Raw genomic sequence first — 14,419 nt, forward strand, 5'->3', positions numbered from 1 at the left:
TAACAAAAGCCGGGTTTTAACATAAAGACATCTTTATTCACATAGAAACATAAAAATATTGTACAGACATACCCAGCATTTAAATTTACATTATCAGAAGCAGAGACAAACACAGAAATAAGACAGACTGTAAGATCTTGGGGTCAGTTCTCGTAGGTAGACATCAAATGGGCTTTGAAAGCTGCAAGGGACAGGCAACAGTACAAGGTTAACAACATGACCATAACCAGTACACACTGGACACCCCAAACGGCACCTGTCAGCACAGACACTTCCCCACATACTGACCTTCCTGGTTATCCCAAAGCCCAGCAGCAGTCGTGTTCAAGGGACTCTCATTGTTGGGCTCTAGAACAGACAGATTGGGGTGAGGCAACAAGTCAACAATGCAAAATCCCTTCAGAGTGTAACAAAAAGACTGTGATTTAACGATCCGTGTTGATTAATTGGAGCAAGCCAGCAGAATATGTTAACGTGAACATCAAATTCAATAACAGCCGCACCTCCGAGTAAACTCTGAATGGACAGGAGGATGGACCGCACGTCGTAAAGCGCAGACCATTTGTCTTTCAAGATATCCAGACAAATGAATCCTTGATCGTCGACGTTGGGGTGGAAGCAATGTGTGATGAACTTGACCCGTGGGGCTTTGTAAGGGTAGCCACTAGGAAACTCAAATGACAACTTGTAGCGCAGGCCTTCGTAAACCTAAGATGGAAGACAAGTTAACAACAATTGCTGAAGTTGTTCATGGCCATGAGGTTCCTGACACCCATATTAAGCCACAGGTTTTCAGGGGTTAAATGACAGACAACAAGCTTTAACAAATAAGATATGGCCAAAACAATATGTGGACATGGTAGAATACAGCACCTGCCATCTAAATTAATGATCATACCACCCACGCCTCTTTTGACACCTGCACTAGAAAGAAACCATGACGTACCGTTCCCTGTGCGCCGTCTATTGTGCCGATCCACTTAAAAAGGTTATCGGACTCTGGAAAAGCTGAAATCCCTTTATCTCCAGACATCTAAAATCACAGGTGTAAGTAAAAAACAAATACAAAAAAATACACATAACACTGCAAATTACCAGTTTGCCACAAATATAATTATAAAGAATTGTGATTAAAAAGTTAGGAGGGACAGCTTACCATTAGTGTCATAAGTTCTTGCTGAAGCCTAAGGGGAAGAAATAAATTATTTAAAAGGTGAATCACAAACTGTGTTCATTGACTAGTCCACACCACATTACCAGCAGTACAAGTAATCTCTGATGCTTATTTATTTCTTTTATATACAGGATATCATTGTAAAAGTAACCTGTTAATAACTTGCTTGATTACAAAAGTGAACAATGAATTGACGTCATTGTCAATTAGCAAACCAGTAGACTGTTACAGAAGAACACGGGTTCATTACAACATCTGAACTTCATTACGAATCTCGCGTTGGCACGTTTCCTTGAACTTGGTTTTAGAACAGCAAACATAACTACTAGTGTCACAGTAACTAGCTAGCGAATGAATGTCACAAACCTTTTGGTGACTGAGCCCTTAGCTGCGCTGCCACCAGTTTCATTGCCTTTCAGAGCTGCTGTGGATGAGGCTGCTTCAGGGTCCATATTTTGTGATGCCATATTTATACTGGGGGAACAAGAGGACAGTACAGTATTCAGCTAACTTAATCTTCTCCCGAATACTGACCGCTGGTCACCTACCAGTAAAGAAAGATTACATACCTAGTTAGCGTGCAACAATTTCCACGTCGTAGCGTTATTGTATAGACAAGGTATTTTGCTTCGCGCTAACGAGTGTGTTGTAATGACGTTAACTGAACATGTTAGCGAACGTTACCTAGAGACTTCAGCTAAGTTAGCAAGCAATGGTTAATGTAGCTAGTTAGCCAGGCGTTTAAATCGGCTGACTTGTACGGAGAGCCTATGAGCTAACGTTACTGTACATCTCGCTAGCAAGAAGTTTCGGGTATTCAGCCGTAGCTACGTACAAAGCTAGCTAGCCTATAGTTACATAAATCCATAGCTATATGGGGGTTAGCCAATAATAGCCAGCTAACACAGGTAAGTAACGTGTTAGCTAACTGGCTATATACTACAGTCATTTGGTTACAACGTAAGTTTAGTCAGCTAGATTACAGTACCTAGTTCGTGAACTACATTGAACAAAAGCTAAAATACTTAACTGTAGCAAGCGAACGTCGGTACCGTAGCTAGCTTCAGTGTCGGTGTGGCTAGCTAACGTACCGGTAACGGTTAACGTTAAGTAGTTTTGTGTAGCTATAATCAGAAAACGGCATTAAAATTATAAGTGTAGAGTCACATTGCTACGCTAGCAAGCTGATTTGTTTTACTGTCTCGCTACGGCGATGTAACGATGACTAAATTTAAACCTCCAGCCCAGAATACATATCTATCGATACATAATGTGTTACAATACTTGCCTGTTTTGTCTTCGCCGACTCTGTTCTTCTGCTACGGAGATATTCAAACTGTGTTAAATGTTTCTATCCCGCCCCCCCGTTTAAAATTGCTTTCTCAAATTCGGGTAACCGCCTCGTTTGCAAATACGCCCAATCGTGACTTCAGGTTTAAAACAAAGCAACCCGTAGTAACCATTCAGAAGAATGCGACTACGAAATTCCTCGATGTGATTGGGAGAAATATGATTCGGTCTTAAATGATCACGGTAGGTCCCGATATTATTTTTACAGTTCTTATTTTTGGTTTATTAAAGATTAGTCACACAATCAAGAAAGTAAGGAAAACGTTTTTATCATGTATTCCCCCTGAATTTACTAGTAATTTAAAAATCAACTTAGTTATTTTTTTTGTCTCTAGTAACTTTTCAAATTCTTACTAGTTGCTGTTCCATTTTTATTAGTTAAAAATGTATTCCGATTAAAGACATCCAGAACTGTAATAATTACCAGTAACAAAGAAAGTTTCGTTGGGTATTATTTTTTTTATCGTAACCTGTCTATGACATTTCACGAAGAAAAACTAGCCTACAAATAAGCAGTTATGTTGACGAACTCTAGCTGCCTGAAATAACGCAAAGTTTGAAAACAAATTATGTACGAGAAGTCTATTTGCAACAGAGACTTCCTCCCGGGCTGGGGACTCCCACGCCGTGGAGTACGGTCTCCACTGACTTGAACATACGCGGCGAAAGTTTGTGTATGAGATTGAACCGCTACATCATATTAAGTCATTTTTACTAGTTGTTTGTGATACTAGTATTTAATAGTGATTAGTAACATTAAGATATTGAGTACTAGAGAAAACCTAGACTATTCATTATGAATACGCACAATAACTATAACATCCTTACCAGTAAAATTGCCATTGTGACTAGTAAAGAATTCAAATAGCAACTAGTCCGGCGTTTTTTGTTGGTATCTGCAGTGCCCCTTCAAGTTCAATGTAAAAAACCGAACAGCAACTATTAATGATTAAAATGGAATGAGTGCTACTTTTACTAGTAAGCAGAAAAGGTTACTAGTAGTAGTCACTAAAAAAAGAGGTATCTAATCAGCTTTTACTATTAAAACAGAAAAGGTTTCTAATAACACATTGAATAATTACTAGTAGCAAAATAATAGCAGCTCTTAAATAATGACTTAAAAGTTCCAGAGAACACGTAAAAACAGCTTGCCAAACAAAACCTGAAACCATAAACAGTTGAAAGGGAAAACTTCAAAAATGCTTAGTGTATTTGCTGTACTTCAGCTTGCCCCAATGTTCCCACTAACCTCATTTCCTGGAACAACCATCTGCTACCAAGATCACAGCTAAAGCATGACCTTTTTCCAAAAAAATCTCAATAGAAAGGATATTGTAGTGCCTACCTCATCGCCCTTTCCAGGAAGGTGATAATGTTATAATCATGTGAGTGGATGTCATAGATCTGAAAATGAAGCAAGCTATATTTCCTGACTAGAAAGCATTTACAAGTCATAGGTTTGAGCTGGTTACATGTGTACTGAAGAACACAGCTGCTATTTTTTGTAATTTCTGCATGTCTACAAATCACAATGATGTTGGATTGTTTACAGGGGGGACTCAATGAAGAATTATTGATCTATTCACCTTTTAGTAATTCAGCAAACAACGTCATCAACAACTACTTACTGTGCAGTATTGAATGCCTATTTTAGCGATAACATTAGAGGTGCTGTACTTAGTCATGCATTGCAGATTGCATTAGACACAGCACATGTGGTACATTTAGTAAACATTTTTACTCACTTTAAAAAAACAAATCGATATCAGAATTTCCTTTTTAAAGGGATTCATAATCCACAGAAAGAGTGCTATCATTGTAAACTGCTATCACACACTCCAACAAGAAAGAAATCGACCCTCAAAAAAGAAATACCTGAGATTTCATCAGCCGAAGAGCTTGACCAAACCTCCTTACTCATGAACTAATAAATGCGGTAGAAATACGGGACATTGAAATAAAAAGGCTTCAGAGAAGTTAAACAAAAACTCAGGACAAACATACGGAATAAACTAGACATAGCCATAGCTTTATTTCGTGATACAGTTTGATTCACTTCTTTGCTAGAAAATTATGGTCTACTATGCCTGAAGTATAATAAAATAACCAAAACACCCAAAAAGTAAACAAAAAAATATAACTATGCTCATACAAAATACTTTAGATATTGTGCATCGAAATTACTTCACAATAACAAAATGATCACAAAGCACCTTTTTTTTTTATAACAGTCCGCTAAATCAAAACAAAACACCAGTCTGCTCTTGAAACTTCAGAGTAAAAAATCTAAACACAGCAAAGTGACATCGTAGAGACATATTCTACCATATAAAATTGAGAATGGTTTAGTAAGATCTGAAAACAAAATGACTGTACAACAGTAGAAATTACAATTTCATGTGGGGCAATGCACCCCCTTGCCATAAGAACTGTCCATTACCAAGGGACCCATAGGGCCCCTTTTACTGGTACAGTAAAAAAAAAAGGGCTAATTTCATTACCAAAAGAGCACTGATCAGTTGCTGCATAAAATCACACTGCATCCAAAATTACATGGGCAGAAAAGACATAGTTCAGTCGCCAGTGATTTTCTAGGACAAAGTGGCACTTTTTCTGGTCAAAAGAAGAGTTCTGTCTAAGGTGTAATTTGCTGAAGCAGACTAGGACTTTATTCCTTGCCTGAACTTTGGGCTTCCATGGCCTTCTGCATCTTCTCAATCATCCACAAGGGAACAGTGAAAGGCTTTAATTCAACTGGGGTCATTTTCAGGTCGGGGCAATCCCTGCAGAAAAACATCCAATGAACAACACACAACAGAATCCTAATTTCATCCTGACACCAGCGTAAGCCCTATTAGGCTTAATTAAACCTGGTCACCCAAGACATGTTTGGGCTTGAGGCTTCGGCAAACTCACCCTTACATTTTTTCACCACCTAAATTAGCCTAAATGATTAGTCTGCTCAATTCATGTATACATGTTATCCTATTGTTACAGCAAAATCCTCATAGAAAACTTTGGAGAACCCCTCCCCCAAGATATACTAGTATGCAGTTATCTGGGTTAAGAAGTCAATAACAAAGACCACTCAGGACAATGACAACTGATTAAGGAAATTGAGGAGTGAAACAAAATGTCTTCCTTACTTGTAATCGTCACTCAGAGAAAGGTCCTGGACATCCTCCTCAATAAGGAGATAAGCCTATGAAAACATAACATTTTCAGTTTGCTTCGATGTTTATCACTCACACTCATTCATAAAGTTTGTGGTCCAAAAATAAATAAAAGGTGCTATATGTAGAAACTGCCCCGTCCTTAACAACTGGAAAAAGATTTAAAAAGCGTCACATAGTCGATTTTCAATGACAATAACAGCCGTAACTCACAACTCAAATTCTACGTGAATTGGGTTAGACTTCCCACTAAGATCGGTTTGTGCCTTTTCCAACCCTGCATAGCAGAGTTTTGTGTTTCTTACATTTTCTATTTATTGAACCAAAAACAGAAAGAATCATACAGAAATTAGGGCAAGAGGAGTTTGGCTAAAGCAGAAAAAGACATTTGAGTTTGTTGCAGAAAGTAAGATCAAAAGGTAACAGTTTGTTAGAGAACCCTCACCATCTTTCCACCAGTGGCTCTCATATGCTGTCTTTCGGCCAACCAGTGTTTGTCCTGAGCATCAGCTGCATACTGAGGAAGAAAACAAACCATTACTTTACTGCAGTGATGACCCGTGGCAACTGGACCTAAGCCTTTACTGCAGTGATGACCAGTGGCTACTGGACCTAGGCCTTTACTGCAATGATGACCAGTGGCTACTGAACCTAGGCCTTTACTGCAGTGATGACCAGTGGCTACTGGACCAAGGCCTTTACTGCAGTGATGACCAGTGGCCACTGGTGGCCTTCTGTGTCGGATAATATCCTATGAAACGTTGTACTGAACTGAAAAATTACAGAATTAAAGCATTGCTCATTTACAGTGGGGAGAACAAGTATTTCATACACTGCCGATTTTCAGGTTTTCCTACTTACAAAGCATGTAGAGGTCTGTAATTTTTATCATAAGTACACTTCAACTGTGAGAGACGGAATCACATTTTATGATTTTTAAATAATTAATTTGCATTCTATTGCATGACATAAGTATTTGATCACCTACCAACCAGTAAGAATTCCGGCTCTCACAGACCTGTTAGTTCTTCTTTAAGAAGCCCTTCTGTTCTCCACTCATTACCTGTATTAACTGCACCTGTTTGAACTCATTACCTGTATAAAAGACACCAGTCCACAATCAAACAGACAATGGCCAAGACCAGAGAGCTGTGTAAGGACATCAGGGATAAAATTGTAGACCTGCACAAGACTGGGATGGGCTACAGGACAATAAGCAAGCAGCTTGGTGAGAAGGCAACAACTGTTGGCGCAATTATTAGAAAATGGAGGAAGTTCAAGATGGCGGTCAATCTCCCTCGGTCTGGGGCTCCATGAAAGATCTCACCTCGTGGGGCATCAATGATCATGAGAAAGGTGAGGGATCAGCCCAGAACTACATGGCAGGACCTGGTCAATGGCCTGAAGAGAGCTGGGACCTAAGTCTCAAAGAAAACCATTAGTAACACACTACACCGTCATGGATTAAAATCCTGCAGCGCACGCAAGGTCCCCCTGCTCAAGCCAGCGCATGTCCAGGCCCGTCTGAAGTTTGCCAATGACCATCTGGATGATCCAGAGGAAGAATGGGAGATGAGGTCTGATGAGAGAAAAATTTTGCTTTTTTGGTCTGAACTCAACTCGTTGTGTTTGGAGGAAGAAGAAGGATGAGTACAACCCCAAGAACACCATCCCAACCGTGAAGCATGTTGGTGGAAACATCATTCTTTGGGGATGCTTTTCTGCAAAGGGGACAGGACGACTGCACCGTATTAAGGGGAGGATGTATGGGGCCACGTATCGCGAGATCTTGGCCAACAACCTCCTTCCCTCAGTAAAAGCATTGAAGATGGATCGTGGCTGGGTCTTCCAGAATGACAACGACCCTAAACACACAGCCAGGGCAACTAAGGAGTGGCTCTGTAAGAAGCATCTCAAGGTCCTTGAACCCAATAGAAAATCTTTGGAGGGAGCTGAAAGTCCATATCGCCCAGCGACAGCCCCGAAACCTGAAGGATCTGGAGAAGGACTGTGCAGAGGAGTGGGCCAAAATCCCTGCTGCAGTGTGTGCAAACCTGGTCAAGAACTACAGTAAATGTATGATCTCTGTAATTGCAAACAAAAGTTTCTATACCAAATTCTGCCTTTCTGATGTGTCAAATACTTATGTCATGCAATAAAATGCAAATTAATTACTTAAAAATCATACAATGTGATTTTCTGGATTTTTGTTTTCGATTCCGTCTCTCACAGTTGAAGAGTACCTATGATAACAAAGCATGTACAGACTTCTACATGCTTTGTAAGTGGGAAAACCTGCAAAATCGGCAGTGTATCAAATACTTGTTCTCCCCACTGTACTTAATGTTCCTGACATATAGTCTAGCTCTAATGCAAGGGAATCACTGCTTTTTGATGACACCCTAAATGAATCAAACAGGCCTGGGGAAGGGAACTAGCACAGTGGAGATGCAGTGGAGGGTCTACAATTTTGTTAGAGTGCAGAGCTTTTTAATCAGTTTGCTTCATCACTGGAATGGCCTACATTTGTTGAAATGTTGAGCGCATCTTCTCAGTACAGTAGCCTAAAAACATACAAAAGTAGATGTAGTGTTACTTAAATTTAGTTTTTTTTTTTTATTGTACGGCGCAATTATGGAGAAAAGGTTTTCAGCGGAACGGGATATGAACATTGCGTGCCCGGAGAAGAGTGCTCAGTGGGAGATTAGTGGCCTGTGGTTTGGGAACCATTAAAACAGTATCCCACCAGCTCAGAATATTGAAACACCCATGCATTACACCAACATAGGACATCGGTACCTACATTACCACAACAGTCAAAGACACCATAGTTACGTCATAGCTAGAGAACCTAAATGATAGTGACCAGATTCACTTTATAAGGGCTAGGCACATTTTAATGAAACAGATCTAACAGGCTAACCCTAAACCAAAATAAAAAGTATTACATTCTATTCACTGAATGTAATAGTCAGTAAGATCCGAACATGATTACACAAAACACTTCCAGGTGTTTTCAATTTCGACCTGTCACAAGGAATTTAAGAAGAACATTTTCAAACACGTCGATGTGGACAATCTCAATGAATATGCTTCTTTTATACTCCACCTTGAATTCGATGAAAAAACGGTTGTGATAGACACAGTTTCAAGAAGGGATCTCGTTTAAAGTCAGACTCAAAATGTCTGTGACTCCGTAAGCGATGGGATAATCAGTCAAACCCAGACTCTCCGCCCCTGAGAATGTCCATGTAGGGCTGGAAAGAACCAGGCATACACTCCCTACGGGCACCACCGTTGTGGATGAGGACTCCAGCTCAGTGGAACAACCTCATCCTACCAGACAGGGATTCTACTTGTCAGGATCCACTTCTGATGCCCAATGACAGAAGCAAGGGAGGACAATGCAACGGTATTACCTGACTACACCTCAGAGCAACTGCAAACTATGGTCCAAATACGTGACGATTCCAACGATAAGAGCGTCTGCCAAATGACTTACATTTCTAACAGCCTAATGGTATATAGTCGAGGATATCAACAAGTAGATCTCCCCAGAAAACTTCCAAACGAGATGCTTCTGATATGAAAGCAGAAATATACTGATTTTGATTCAATGACAAATCAAAGGCTACTTTCTATAAGTTAGCAAAAAACAACACCATGTTCATTAAATACTTATTAAAGCATTTATGAGACAAATATTTTAGATTAGACTTCCTTAAATTTTACCGTTTTATTGTATACAAATATAATTATATTTATCACAAGAAAACATTTTGTGATAATTAGAGTTTGAGAGAGATTTACCTTGAAAAGGTCAGCATGTTTGATGTAAATCCGTCCTCTAGTACCACCCATTCCTAAAGCCCTACAGATGAACAGGTTTCAGGTTTTATTGGAAACATAAAATAAATACATTGAAATGCAAACAGTTGGACAATTCCTATGTAACTCAATTCTATTCCTTATTTAGTCCGTGTGAACTAAACATTTATAATAATTAATTTAACTTACTTGTTTGCTCTGGACCCAAGAACAAATGTGCTTGTTTCATTCAGTCTGGAAGGGTCCCACTGTAGAACATTTTAATAAATTAAAATGCACTAACCCATGGAACAAAATGCTAACTAATGACTCTGGAGTGAGGGGAAAGGTATACTTGTTTTAAAAAAAAAATTTTTTACTTCTTGTTATTTTTTTTAATTTTTTTTAATTTGTTTTGGTTTTCTAATATGTTAAAACATACATTCATGTTTTTACAATTAACCGCCTCAAAATTAATTGGATGGCACTCCTAATATAATGAATTCCCAAAGACACAAAATCTGAATAAACATACCTTTGGTCCCTCACGCTTCACAGGCTCGGAGGTCTTGGGCTTGGGCCTAGAATGCAGGAACAAATGTATCATAGCATTTTACATTCACTACTGATTTTACTTGTAACTTGACAATGAAACCAAAACTGCTTACTGGCCACAAAGTAAACATCTGGTCTGACATCCAGATACTCACGTATTGCTATATGTAACAGATTTGTCATAGGAACCAACAGGAACTGTGGGACGCCCTTTTCGCTGAAGAAAATAAAATAAAAAAACCTTCTCTGTGAATTCTATTCTATAAGGGTTAGAATCTGTGAGTCTAAAGGTTTAATATAGAAAAACATTACCTTTTTGGGAATAGGGCTGACCCGTTGACTTGAATCCTCCTCCAATTTTGGACGCTGTAAGAAAACAAATGATTGCTGAAATTGAAGTGACACCAATAATGGCATCCCTACAACAGAGGCTTGACCACAAGGTGCAAAAACACTAGCCTAAAGAAACAAAAGCAAGCTGGCTTAACAAAAACAGAGTCCGGTAAAAGATACGGTAGACAGATGAGACAAATACAAGTACCAGTGATGGGAACTGGGAAGTGTGGAGCAAAAAAAAAAATTACTGACCTACCAATTCCTCTAAGATGGACGGACTATGAATAAGAAAATGCTGTAATTCCTGCACAGTTCACAGTTTATGGATGCAAATACCCTCAGATTAACGAGGACTGTCTTGCAGGCACCTGGCCTACCACAAGGGGTCACTAGAGCATGATAAAACAGACCCTTTAAATCAGTCCTGGCCAACGTCCTACTCATCCACCCCAGGTGGTGCTGAGCTACATCTGCAGCTTCCTATACAGTCCTCTGGGCACCGTCTTTAGCCAGTGCCGCGATTTGAACTCCTGTCCACTAAATGTGTTGTGCGAGACGTAACTTCAATTAAATAAGATAGCATATTGTTTTAAAGACATGCACTGTTTTTTCTCCCCAGATAAGAAAAAAGGTCTGATTTAAAGGGGCGAATGATTTCAAAACGGGAGGAAAACGGGTGCATCTTTAATAAATACTAGCTATTGAGGGGAAGAGGTAACAATTCTGTTTGAATGGATACTAATTAATGACTTTGGCCCACATTTCGGTTTCTTGGTCAGGAGGAGGGATAGTGGAAGACAGACAGTTGCCCAAATTTCCTGAGTAAAGTCCTGAGGTCATCATGCTCCTTGCCTATTTCAAATCTTCCTTTACCTTGACTTGAGGCTCAAAGCCAGGTCTTGCCACTGTGGTTTTCTCTCCGTCTGAGAAAAGCTGCTTGGCCTGATCAGGGACAGGAAATGAACATTACTGACAGAAGTCTCTGTGTGTTAACCACATCTGAATAGAGACTGTCATCTTACATTCTCCAAGCAGTTTCTGCAGGCTTCTCGGATCAGCTGGTCGGTCTGGACGTCCTCCTCAACGTTCTCCTTCACGTTGCTGGCTGCTTTTTCAAAAAACTACCATAAAGAAAGCAGAACTTTAAAGGAAATGGCATTTGAGAGAAAATAAATGTCCATGTTGAGCACATAAATGCCAAAGCAGTTAGTTTAAGGGGAAATTAATCAAAAAGTAACAAAAGTACTAATATTACATTACAGAGTTATCCCTAACTTTAAAAAATCCCAGAAATGAGATGAATCACAATGTCGAACAGGTTACCAAACGTAATGGAGTACCTTTTTTTTTTTTTTAATCAAAACCTAATGTTGGTATACTTAAATCCCATTTCATCCATTACACAGTACACTCACCTTCATGTATTTTCTGAACACTCCCAGAATATCCTCATTGAAGCTGGGCTGTAGAACTGTTCGCAGGAGATCCATGGATATAACTGGATCTGTGTAGCTAGACACACAATGAGTGTCAGTTACAGTACCCTCCATAATTATTATGACCCAACGTGAATACACTGCTAAATAACCGGAACACTTAAATCACACACAATTATTAACAATGGCTACACTCTATTTCAGATCAATTGTATGTTCTTTTAATGCAATTCTCTAATGCTACGTGCAGACACCCGCTCGCTCAACTTGCAAATCGCCCAATCTCTGGCGAGCTGTTGCTGAGCCTTCCCTAGCGTGCACGCTGCCTGCTCGGTTGGGGCCTATTTTCCTAATTTATGCCAGTGACAATCAGTTAACCAGTATAAGGGAAACATCTGTCTCTGCGAATATTAATAAGTATTTAGTATTTGCGTGACTCCACTACTAAAAACGTATGACAAATCATTGACTTGGCATTGTCGTAAATGTTCAAATAGTAATTTACTTTGTTTTACATTATGCATGTATCACTCACCCGTGATCCCAATGATCTCTGAAAACTTCCATGCTTCCATTTTTAGAATAATGTCTCTGTATGAAGCCAGAGAAGCATCATAAATAACGGGGCAACCGGACACCGCAATTATACTTTTCTTGTCAATTTATTTTAGCTAGCGAGTGAGTTTTTAGGTAGTGAGTAGAAAAGAGAAAGGACTTTAAGATGCAGAGAACATCTGCCCTGCCATTGATAGTCGCCGAACTCCGTCACTGTTAATTAGATTTCTCAACTGTCGCTGGGAGGTCTGCCATGGCGGTGATTTGCTGGCTCTCGTTGGAAATGAATGAGAGCGTGCCGCTTTGCAGCACTAGCGAGCGGACAGTGTGCACGTAGGGTAACTGAAAATGCGTTTGCCACCATCCTTCTCAGAGTATGGGGAAAACAGACGTGTCCACTTCCAGGCAGGTTGATCTTATCTCCAGTCATTTTACATTTCTTCATTATTGCCCAAATATTGGAGATGGGTATTTTCAAGCACGTTGCAATATTTCTATAGCCAGTGGTTGATTTATGAAAATCAACAACCTTTCATCTCATTTCATTTGTATGCACTCTCGCATTTCCCATGTAGATGGATCACTAACCGAGTTCACATGTCACCTCATACTTATACCCCAGTGAAATGGGGTGTCATGGATGACCACTTAAGAGTTCCCAAAGAACTTAAGAGTAAAATCTTAATCATTCATAACATTTTCTAGGAGTGCCAATAATTGTACCATGTGTTTTTAAATTTAAAAATAATTCCCTTCTAACTATTCACACTCAGGTATTAATATGATTTTGTGATTGTATGTTTAAGCTGATAAACAACAATATTTTTTCACAACCTTATAGGTTTATATTTACCTAAAGTGTAGAAAGTCATTCTAAAAACATTGCAGTGTTTCAGTAGTCTTTTATCTTGAAACAGTGGAGGTTGTATTGCACAACTTTTGGCTATTACGTGCCAGAAATAATGAATATCAAATACACAAAAAAAAAATGTATGGGTGAACTAGCTAAACTTTTAACAGTGAGCCAACTTACCTCATGGTCATCTGTGAACGTCTGCCTCTTCGGTGGACCTGTCTGTGTTTTATCATGACGTTCCATGGATTCTGGAAGGAAAACCCGAAAGATATCGCACATTGAGACACCACGGACAGCTGATTCATCATCCCCATTACCATCACATGAATTATGACGATAGCTACTTTTATGATTTTCACACATTTCCTTAGGTTAAGTGGTATTAGAAATGTTAGGTGCAGATACATTTAAATGAAAATCAACAATGGGCGGACTGTTCAAATGGCAATCGCGAGCCACATTATCGACTTGCATCCACTCACGAGCTAAGGAACGGGCTTAAACTGTCAACCTGTGAAAGTTAGCTGTTAACATTGTTCATCGCAATACACTATTTCTAAAATGTAATGCATCTCAGTGCTCACCATGGTTTGAACAGGCGGCTGTTCAACGTCGTCTTGTTGAAGCCAGTCCCTCCGTCCCTCACTTCGATGGGCACCCATTTGACAACAGCCTTTCTGGTATATGCCTCGAATGGGTTGATTGATCCGCGATGTCGGTAAAAAAGCAGACCGCTAACAGGAAAACCCTTGTTGATCACTTTTGATTACAGAACAGTTCGACAACGCTTAGACTGAAATGAACGTTAGGTCTTCTTAGTGGTTTCGCTTTCAACAACAAAGCTCGCTAAAACTATTAACGTTTAGATAACGTCTAGATAACGCGCTATCAAATTCAGTTAGCTAAGTAGTCTAACTTCTACAAAATATTCGTACAATAAAAAGCAAACCCCTGTTACAGCAACAATTTCGTAAGATGTTTTCTAAAAGACAACGCAAATACGCCATCTGTTGTAGTGGAGGTGAAAGACAGTCCTTAGCGCACGCGTATAAAAATACGTGGGCGTGTCTGCGCCACGACAGTTCATGAACTGTTACAGCCGCCATCTTCGTAGAGGCTAAATGAATAAACTGATATAGGTTTTTTGAACATATATGCTGATTTAATCTTAAAATAA

At 39.4% G+C, this 14,419-nt stretch overlaps 2 protein-coding genes across 3 annotated transcripts; both read right to left on the minus strand.

Moving 5' to 3' along the window:
• Window positions 1–12: 12 nt before the first annotated feature.
• Window positions 13–2,585, minus strand: ube2c (ubiquitin-conjugating enzyme E2C). 2 transcript variants are annotated; one of them, NM_001303965.1, is given in 7 exon segments: window positions 20–181; window positions 289–348; window positions 504–708; window positions 947–1,033; window positions 1,157–1,184; window positions 1,541–1,648; window positions 2,463–2,489. In NM_001303965.1, coding segments are annotated over 6 exon segments (519 nt in total). In that variant the 5' UTR covers window positions 1,642–1,648; window positions 2,463–2,489; the 3' UTR covers window positions 20–143.
• Window positions 2,586–4,532: 1,947 nt separating this feature from the next.
• On the minus strand, window positions 4,533–14,257 carry LOC105016709 (deoxynucleotidyltransferase terminal-interacting protein 1). Its single transcript, XM_010880728.4, has 13 exons — window positions 13,827–14,257; window positions 13,420–13,490; window positions 11,811–11,907; window positions 11,418–11,516; window positions 11,269–11,337; window positions 10,372–10,425; window positions 10,215–10,276; window positions 10,040–10,085; window positions 9,715–9,773; window positions 9,508–9,568; window positions 6,143–6,214; window positions 5,671–5,726; window positions 4,533–5,307 (listed from the first exon to the last, which is right to left on the minus strand). Exons 1-13 carry the CDS (start codon window positions 13,902–13,904, stop codon window positions 5,193–5,195), a joined length of 939 nt encoding a protein of 312 aa, XP_010879030.1. The 5' UTR covers window positions 13,905–14,257; the 3' UTR covers window positions 4,533–5,192.
• Window positions 14,258–14,419: the final 162 nt, after the last annotated feature.

Source organism: Esox lucius, chromosome 17 (assembly GCF_011004845.1).
Source record: "Esox lucius isolate fEsoLuc1 chromosome 17, fEsoLuc1.pri, whole genome shotgun sequence".
In the NCBI taxonomy this organism is placed as follows: domain Eukaryota; kingdom Metazoa; phylum Chordata; class Actinopteri; order Esociformes; family Esocidae; genus Esox; species Esox lucius.

Coding starts and splice junctions, on each gene's coding strand:
- LOC105016709 (XM_010880728.4), bottom strand. CDS start 13,904: ATGGGTGCCCATCGAAGTGAGGGACGGAGGGACTGGCTTCAACAAGAC. Junction 11,908..13,419: donor CGTTCACAGATGACCATGAG/GTAAGTTGGCTC, acceptor TTGTGTGTCTAG/CTACACAGATCCAGTTATAT. Junction 10,277..10,371: donor TCAGCCCTATTCCCAAAAAG/GTAATGTTTTTC, acceptor TATTTTCTTCAG/CGAAAAGGGCGTCCCACAGT.